The sequence below is a fragment of the Somniosus microcephalus genome, unplaced genomic scaffold, assembly GCF_052327205.1.
Source record: "Somniosus microcephalus isolate GS21.2 unplaced genomic scaffold, FLI_Smic_1.0 unresolved_chr7, whole genome shotgun sequence".
NCBI lineage: Eukaryota > Metazoa > Chordata > Chondrichthyes > Squaliformes > Somniosidae > Somniosus > Somniosus microcephalus.
In genome coordinates, this window is record NW_028225185.1 from 13,248,699 (window position 1) to 13,258,438 (window position 9,740).

General features: G+C 56.1%; 1 protein-coding gene across 2 annotated transcripts in view; it reads left to right on the forward strand.

Annotated features, from left to right (window-relative positions):
• The window catches only part of scnm1 (sodium channel modifier 1), a 14,683-nt gene extending 12,553 nt beyond the window's left edge, over positions 1 to 2,130 (forward strand). For both annotated transcript variants that reach the window (XM_085978669.1, XM_085978668.1), the window contains exons 7-8: positions 1,093 to 1,228; positions 1,897 to 2,130. In XM_085978669.1, the coding sequence (XP_085834795.1) occupies positions 1,093 to 1,228; positions 1,897 to 1,996 (236 nt within the window). In that variant the 3' untranslated portion in view covers positions 1,997 to 2,130. The remainder of the gene's footprint in view (positions 1 to 1,092; positions 1,229 to 1,896) is intronic.
• The last annotated feature ends 7,610 nt before the right edge of the window (positions 2,131 to 9,740 follow it).

The window sequence follows — 9,740 nt, forward strand, 5'->3', positions numbered from 1 at the left end:
ACCGAACGATAAGAGCACAGGAGGAGGCCATTCGGCCCACCGTGCCTGTGCCGGCTCTTTGAAAGAGCTCTCCAATTAGTCCCACTCCCCCCTGCTCTTCCCCCATAGCCCTGCGAATAGTTCCTTTTCAGACAAATGCAGGTCCCTTACAGTCAGAAACGGGAGAATTTATAATGGGGAACAAGGAAATGGCAGAGCAATTAAGCAAATACTTTGGTTCTGTCTTCACGGAAGAGGACACATAACTTCCCATATATTTAATAAATAAATATATTTAAGAAGGAGATGGATAGATTTCTAGACACAAAAGGCATCAAGGGGTATGGGGAGAGAGCGGGAATATGGGATTGAGATAGAGGATCAGCCATGATCGTATTGAATGGCGGAGCAGGCTCGAAGGGCCGAATGGCCGACTCCTGCTCCTATTCTTCTATGTTTCTATCTATAGCCAAGCCAAGACACATTGCACCATTCCCTACCCCCTCAAAGGTTACAAAGTCCCCACTTCCCCTCACTCCGAAAAGAACAGAAGAATTAAGAGCAGGAGTCGGCCATTCGGCCCCTCGAGCCTGCTCCGCCATTCAATAAGATCACGGCTGATCATCGACCTCATCTCCACTTTCCCGCCCGATCCCCATATCCCTCGATTCCCCGAGAGTCCAAAAATCTATCGATCTCGGCCTTGAATATACTCAACGACTGAGCCTCCACAGCCCTCTGGGGCAGAGAATTCCAAAGATTCACCACCCTCTGAGTGAAGAAATTCCTCCTCATCTCAGTCCTCAATGGCCGACCCCTTATCCTGAGACTGTGACCCCTGGTTCTAGACTCACCAGCCAGGGGGAAACAGCCTCTCAGCATCCACCCTGTCAATCCCCCTCAGAATCTTACATGTTTCAATGAGATCACCTCTCATTCTTCTAAACTCCAGAGAGTATCGGCCCAATCTCCTCACGGGACAATCCTCTCATCCCATAGCCGTCACCTATCCATTCGGGGGGGGTACCTCACCTTGTCTGTCACATTTTTCTTGGCGCTATCCTGTGCGTCTCGGTCGATCTTCCGTTTCAGCGTCTCTTTGTCGCCTCGCAGGTTCCCGAGGGGAGCAGGGGGGGAAGGCCAAGAAGAAAGGCCGGAGGAAAGCAGCCAAGACCCGGCCTCCCTCGCAGTCGACTCCCGCCGACCCGGAGAAACAGAAGCTGGCGGAACACTACCTGAAGCTCAGGAGGTGAGTAACAAACGACGGAAAGACTCGTGTTTCCCCAGCGCCTTTCACCACCTCAAGACATCCCAAAGCGCTTTACAGCCAATGAAGTACTTTTTGAAGTGTGGTCACTGTTGTAATGTAGGAAACGCGGCAGCCAATTTGTGCACAGCAAGCTCCCACAAACAGCAATGTAATAATGACCGGATCATCTGTTTTTAGTGATGTTGGTTGAGGGATAAATATTGGCCCCAGGACACCAGGGAGAACTCCCCCTGCTCTTCTTCCAATAGTGGCCGTGGGATCTTTTACGTCCACCTGAGAGGGCAGACGGGGCCTCGGTTTAACATCTCATCTGAAAGACGGCACCTCCCACAGTGCGGCGCTCCCTCAGTACCGCCCCTCCGACAGTGCGGCGCTCCCTCAGTACCGCCCCTCCGACAGTGCGGCGCTCCCTCAGTACCGCCCCTCCGACAGTGCGGCGCTCCCTCAGTACTGCCCCTCCGACAGTGCGGCGCTCCCTCAGTACTGGCACTGGGCGTGTCGGCCTGGATTAGGTGTACAAGACTTTGTAAGTGCCACATTGTCTGAGTTCCCAAGTGGTGAACGGCGCTGTATAAATGCGGGTTCCTTCCTTCAGATATTATTTTGAATTTCCCCCCCACCACGCAAATTACTTTTGCTTTTTTCAGCTCCGGGTGGATTCCTGACGGCTGCGGTAATTGGGCGCGGGACGAGGCAGTGGAATTCGATTCGGACGAAGAGGAGCCCCCTCCGCTCTCTCCGTCCTGAACCCGCGGGGAAACAGCCTGGGCTCAACCCGCTGGACTCTTGTGTTTTCCCCCCCCACCCACCCCGTTTCCGTGTCCGCAGACGTTCCTCTGCTGAACAATCCGACAAAAGGCAGAGCGTTGGCTGGGTGAGCGGGAGGGGGTTTTATCTGCTGTGTGCTGCCCTTGGCAATAAACCAACTGACGTTATAGAATCACACAGCGCAGGAGGAGGCCACTCGGCCCATCGTGCCTGTGCCGGCTCTTTGAAAGAGCTCTCCAATTAGTCCCACTCCCCCTGCTCTTTCCCCACAGCCCTGTGAATTTTTCCCCTTCACGCATTCATCCAATTCCCTTTTGAAAGTCACTATTGAATCTGCTTCCACCGCCCTTTCAGGCAGCGCGTTCCAGATCACAACAACTCGCTGCGTAAAAAACATTCTCCTCATCTCCCCCTCTGGCTCTTTTGCCGATTATCTTCAATCTGTGTCCTCTGGTTACCGACCCTCCTGCCACTGGAAACAGTTTCTCCTTATTTACTCCATCAAAACCCCTCGTGATTTTGAACGCCTCCATTGAATCTCCCCTTAGCCTTCTCTGCTCTAAGGAGAGTCATGGGATTGGGCGGGTGCGACTGCAACAAACCAACTGGCTGTTACGGTGGGCGGGAGACACGCGGGATCCTGCTCTTCCTCCCAGCACGGTGAGTTCCAGGTTTCAGCCGCCTGGGAGGGAGATGGGGGATCTGCCTGCCGATTTGGGACAGGGAAACACGAGGAGGAATTCCCTCCCCCCCCTCATCCCAACCAACCAACCAACCACTACCAAAGTTTCTTCACTCCCAACCCTTCGGGTGCAGTTCAGTGGCACCGAGCACCACCTCCCAGACACCCAGCGCCTGGCCCAAGTAGCGATTGGGCCTGGTCGTTGGAGTGGCACCTGGCTATTCGACTATGGGGTGCGTCGCCGCCGAGCCCAATGCTGTCCCCGGCCGGCATCCAACACAGACTGTCACCTCGCAGAGGCGGGCACTGGCGAGTGAGCAGGAGCGGGACCCCCGGCTGATTTCTTCTCTTCCTCTCTCGCTCTCTCTCCCTCTCTCAGTTGTAGGAGCCCTTCAATCTGCCCCAGGAGAGTTGAGCTAATTCAGCACAGTACGACTTAGCGCCACGGGGCACCGAACCCTCTCAGCCATCGGGGGGGAGATTCCGGCCCCCCCCCCCCCCCCCCCCCCCCGCAGGGTTCGGTTTAAGGAGCGCACACAGCAGAGTCCTGCCCGCTGGAGCAACTCGTTCCGGGGGGGTGCAGGGCGCGCGGGGGAATCAGTTGTCGGACTCACAGCTCCCCCAGGCCGCTCTCGAGTTCCACCCAGTGCCCGAGATAAGAGCGGCCTCGACTGAGGGGGCGGGATGTCCGCCCGCTGCCTGGGGGAATCCGGGGCGGTCGCAGCCTGTTTGGAAAGCAACACTGAACTGTACCAAATGGAAATAATAAATGAACAGAGCTTTGAGAGAGTTGTGTTTAATCGTATGCGAGTCTGTGTCTTTGAATCCTTCAAACCGACCTCTTTGACCAAGCTTTTGGTCACCTGTCCTGCTACTTCGTGGCTCGGTGTCAAATTTTGTCTGATTATCGCTCCTGTGAAGCGCCTTGGAACGTTCTGTTACGTGAAAAGCAGCCACACAGATGAACTTTGTTTGTCTTCATGTATGCTTTTCGGGGAGGTGTGCAAGTGTGCGTCCATGGCATTTTGTGTATGTGTGTGTGTGACATGCGCGAGGAGGGCAATAGTGTGTGCAAGCGAGCGAGACTGTGTGCCTGCGAGCGTTAATGTGTGCGTGCGAGTGAGAATGTGCGTGCGAGCGTTAATGTGTGCGAGCGAGCATGTGTGCATGCGTTAATGTGTGCCTGCATGCGAGCGAGAATGCATGCGTGCGAGAGTGCGTGCGTGCGAGCGAGTGTGCATGCGTGCGAGCGAGTGTGCATGCGTGCGAGAATGCGAGCAAGAATGTGCATGCGAGCGAGAATGCATGCGTGTGAGCAAGAATGTGTGCGTGAGCCTATGTGCACTTGCATGCGATAGTGTGTGCGCGTACATGCGAGTGTGTTTGTGTGCGTGCATGCGCGAGAGTACGTGCGAGAGCTTTGTGTGCGCGCTAGAGTGCGTGTCTGCGCATACGTACGAGTGTGTTTGTGCGCAAGCGTGCACGTGTGTGCGTACATGCGCAAGGCTATGTGTCTGTGTCAACAGTCTTAACGAAACCAAAATAAGACTCTGGTCCCTCCGAAGTCCGTGGCCAAACATGGTTTTAAATTATTTTTATCCCACGAGAGCAGGAGCTGTCGCAGACGCCAGACTCTCGGGTTACTAACCCTGTCCCATCCTCAGTGACCAGAGACCCAGGACCGGCTGAAATCTGCCGCCCAGGGCTCTCGGCCGGTTACTGGGCGGGCGGGCAGTGAGTGGGTGCAGGCACGAAGGACCTTAGCATGCGCCACAACCACGATGCCGCAATGTGGGGGGGGGGGGCTCCCTGCTGCAAAGGCAGGCGGCTTCCAATTCTCGGGGACTGGGGGAGGGAATCTGCGGGTTTCAGTGGTAAAAATCCCGGGAAATAAAACCGGGATTCGACTGCGCTCGGTCAACACCAGCCGTGGGGGTGGGGTGTGTCCGAGTAGCAAAGCCGGGCTCCAGCGACTCCCACCTTGGCTCTCTACCCCCCTCCCTTGGATCGGGCACGACGCCCCCCCACAGTCGAATAGCCCATCGTCTGGGTTCGCGCGTGAAGCCAACACGGCTCCAGCGAGACGGATGGGGAAGGAACAATGCCTGGTTGCACGTGGGTACCCAACCCCCTCGCCTGGGACAGCCCCGTGGTGTAACAGGGAGGGGCAGTGAAAGGACAGTCGCCGTGACTCATTTCAGATCTTCATTCCAACCAAAACAACAAAGATCGACGGGTTTTGTTTCAGCCTCGACTGTTTTACTTGCCCTCCTGGTGTTTGCAGCAGTCTCGGGATTAAGGGGTCGGCCATTCAGGACTGAGATGAGGAATTTCTTCACTCAGAGGGCGGTGAATCTTTGGAATTCTCTGCCCCAGAGGGCTGTGGAGGCTCAGTCGTTGAGTATATTCAAGGCCGAGATCGATAGATTTTTGGACTCTCGGGGAATCGAGGGATCGGGCGGGAAAGTGGAGTTGAGGTCGATGATCAGCCGTGATCTTATTGAATGGCGGAGCAGGCTCGAGGGGCCGCATGGCCGACTCCTGCTCCTGTTTATTATGTTCTCCAATCCAATTGGGCTTATACTCGCTGGAGTTTAGAAGAATGAGAGGGGATCTCATTGAAACTTATAAAATTCTAACAGGACTAGACAGACTAGATGCAGGAAGGATGTTCCCGATGGCGGGGGGAGTCCAGAACCAGGGGTCACAGTCTAAGGATAAGGGGTAAGCCATTTAGGACAGAGATGAGGAATTTCTTCACCCAGAGAGTGGTGAATCTGTGGAATTCTCTACCACACAAGGCAGTAGAGGCCAATTCATTAAATATATTCAAGAAGGAGTTAGATATATTTTTTAAGGCTAAGGGGATCAAGGGATATGGGGAGAAAGCAGGGACAGGGTACTGAATTTGGATGATCAGCCATGATCTCATTGAATGGCGGAGCAGGCTCGAGGGGCCGAATGGCCCCCTCCTGCTCCCGTTTATGTTCAAATGTCACGCTCCATCGCCGCCCCGACCCCAGATTTCTCACGGTTCCCCAGGGTGGTTACAGGCTAAATGACGACCGGGGACTCCACCCTTAGTGACTCGCATTTCTCCAGCGCCTTTCACCACCTCAGGACGTCCCAAAGCGCTTTACAGCCAATGAAGTACTTTTTGAAGTGTGGTCACTGTTGTAATGTGGGAAACACGGCAGGCAATTTGCACACAGCAAGCTCCCACAAACAGCAATGAGATAATGACCAGATCATCTGTTTTTTAGCGATGTTGGTTGAGGGATAAATATTGGCCCCAGGACACCGGGGAGAACTCCCCCTGCTCTTCTTCCAATAGTGGCCGTGGGATCTTTTACGTCCACCTGAGAGGGCAGACGGGGCCTCGGTTTAACGTCTCATCCGAAAGACGGCACCTCCGACAGTGCGGCGCTCCCTCAGTACCGCCCCTCCGACAGTGCGGCGCTCCCTCCGTACCGCCCCTCCGACAGTGCGGCGCTCCCTCAGTACCGCCCCTCCGACAGTGCGGCGCTCCCTCAGTACCGCCCCTCCGACAGTGCGGCGCTCCCTCAGTACCGCCCCTCCGACAGTGCGGCGCTCCCTCAGTACCGCCCCTCCGACAGTGCGGCGCTCCCTCAGTACCGCCCCTCCGACAGTGCGGCGCTCCCTCAGTACCGCCCCTCCGACAGTGCGGCGCTCCCTCAGTACCGCCCCTCCGACAGTGCGGCGCTCCCTCAGTACCGCCCCTCCGACAGTGCGGCGCTCCCTCAGTACCGCCCCTCCGACAGTGCGGCGCTCCCTCAGTACCGCCCCTCCGACAGTGCGGCGCTCCCTCAGTACTGGCATTGGGAGTGTCGGCCTGGATTATGGGCTCAAGTCTCCGGAGTGGGGGCTCGAACCCACAACCTTCTGACTGAGGCCAGAGAGAAAGTGCCACCCACTGAGCCTCGGCCGATACAATGCCCTCGCTCAACTTTTACCGACACACCCCACCTCCGAAGAACCACCACTGATGTGGGGAGGGGGGCGAGGAGAGGGGGCAGTCCCGCGCAGTCCGTCCGTACCTCAGCCAGATTCAGCGCCCCATGAGGGGAGGGAGCAACAGAGAGCAAGATACACTGTTGGCCTCGCTGGCAATGTCACTGAAACCGAACCTCCTCATAAAAAGACGGCGGGCGGCAGGCTTTCCAGGCAAGAGGCCACAGCTGCTCGTATTCTGGCCCCACTGAGCTCATCAGAGACAGCACGGAATGCATGGCGTCTTAGCAAGCTGTCTTCGGCGGGGGGGGGCATTCCAAGCACATCGGCAGACAAGGTCCCTGTCCGATTGTTACAGGGGCTCGCAGGTGCCCCCTCCCTGCTCGCCCGTGTAACCCCAGCCATCAGTGGGGAGGGTCCTGCGAGAGGCCTCGCTTCTAATTCGGACGCGCTCCCAACTCCAGGAGACAGCTGCTTCCACAACCGGGGCTGGTGCGCTTTTGGATTTCCATCGCTCCACCTTCGGTGGCCATGCCTTCAGCCGCCTGGGCCCCGAGCTCTGGAATTCCCTCCCTAAACCTCTCCACCTCTCTCTCTCCTCTTTTAAGACACTCCTTAAAACCAACCTCTTTGACCAAGCTTTTTGGTCACCTGCCCTAATATCTCCTTATGTTATCCGTGCCTTGGTTAGACTTGACTATTCCAACGCACTCCTGACTGGCCTCGCATGTTCTACTCTACGCTCCCCGTGTCCTAACTCGCACCCAGTCCCGTTCGACCATCAACCGCCCCCTGTGCTCGCTGACCTACAATGGCTCCCGGTTAAGCAAGGCTGGCTTTTTAAATTCCTCATCCTTGTTTTCAAATCCCTCCATGGCCTCCTCGCCCCCCTCCCTATCTCTGTAACCTCCTCCAGCCCCACAACCCTCCGAGATCTCTGCGCTCCTCCAATTCCGGCCTCTCGCGCATCCCCCGATTTCCATCGCTCCACCATTGGCGGCCGTGCCTTCAGCCGCCTGGGCCCCGAGCTCTGGAATTCCCTCCCTAAACCTCTCCACCTCTCTCTCCTCCTTTAAGACGCTCCTTAAAACCGACTGCTTTGACCCAGCTTTTGGTCACCTGCCCTGATATCTCCTGGTGTGGCTCGGTGTCAAATTTTGTCTGATAATCGCTCCCGTGAAGCACCCTGGGACGTTTTACTACATTAAAGGTGCTGGATAAATGCAGGTTGTTCATTCCTATTTCGAGCACACAGGCTAACGGAGGAGAATAGCAACCTGCTTTTATATAGGAGGCCCGACGCGCTTCGGGCTCGGTTAAAATCTGCGGCGGGCGGTCTCGCTCTGTAGGCGGGTGCACAGCATGATCCCGCAGCGCGGCCACGAGATGAATGACAAGTGCGCTGGTCACGGGAGGAATGTTGGCCCTGACACCAGGAGACCTCCCTGCTCATCCATTGATAGCGCGGCAGGATCCGTCACGTCACCAGGCGAGGGTGCTAAGCTCGCACAACTGCCGTTTAGGGGGAGAGTAAAGCTCCCTCTACACTGTCCCATCAAACACTCCCAGGGCAGGTACAGCACGGGTTAGATACAGAGTAAAGCTCCCTCTACACTGTCCCCATCAAACACTCCCAGGGCAGGTACAGCACGGGTTAGATACAGAGTAAAGCTCCCTCTACACTGTCCCATCACACACTCCCAGGGCAGGTACAGCACAGGGTTAGATACAGAGTAAAGCTCCCTCTACACTGTCCCATCAAACACTCCCAGGGCAGGGACAGCACGGGTTAGATACAGAGTAAAGCTCCCTCTACACTGTCCCATCAAACACTCCCAGGGCAGAAACAGCACGGGTTAGATACAGAGTAAAGCTCCCTCTACACTGTCCCATCAAACACTCCCAGGGCAGGTACAGCACGGGTTAGATCCCCAATGGACCAAACACTTTCCCATTCACTCCTATTATATAAAAGCCCAATAGATTGCACTCCCAGTGAGAGGATTAGTGCCACACCGTACAGCGTATTCTCTAAGACATTGCGGGAACAGTGCGTACAACAGTGAATAATTGTCCTGTTTGGCCTCACGTTAGTGATCCTGAATCGGCGATTGTATTGGAGCCAAGAGCTCAGACTCGCTGGGAAATTATATATTCCTCTCATGAGCTGCGCACACAGACAAAAGGCAGGAGACAAAAATAGTTTTTCCGTGGTCTCGTTGATTTTCTCCCTCTTCTCCTCCCTCCCCAAAAGGCACCAGCCCTCAGTCGCGCAGTCACCACCAGGCTTCGGCTCCCTTGTCCACTCTGTTGACCGGCTATTCGGCCACTGGAGATGTCGCAGCCAAGCCCACACCTGTCGCCACATCATACCCACACCCACTTTTCAACACAATGACCGGAAAGGAAGAACTCGCCTTTCACCGCCTCAGGACGTCCCAAAGCGCTTTACAGCCAATGAAGTACTTTTTTTGAAGTGTGGTCACTGTTGTAATGTGGGAAACGCGGCAGCCAATTTGCGCACAGCAAGCTCCCACAAACAGCAATGTGATAATAACCAGATCATCTGTTTTTAGTGATGTTGATTGAGGGATAAATATTGGCCCCAGGACACCGGGGAGAACTCCCCCTGCTCTTCTTCCAATAGTGGCTGTGGGATCTTTTACATCCACCTGAGAGGGCAGACAGGGCCTCGGTTTAACGTCTCATCCAAAAGACGGCACCTCCGGCAGTGCGGCGCTCCCTCAGTACTGCCCCTCCGACAGTGCGGAGCTGTCTCAGTACCGCCCCTCCGACAGTGCGGCGCTCCCTCAGTACAGCTCCACCAACAGTGCGGCGCTCACTCAGTACCGCCCCTGCGACAGTGCGGCACTCCCTCAGTACCGCCCCTCCGACAGTGCGGCGCTCACTCAGTACCGCCCCTCCCGACAGTGCGGCACTCCCTCAGTACCGCCCCTCCGACAGTGCGGCGCTCCCTCAGTACTGCCCCTCCGACAGTGCGGCACTCCCTCAGTACCGCCCCTCCGACAGTGTGGCTCTCCCTCAGTACTGCCCCTCCGACAGTGCGGC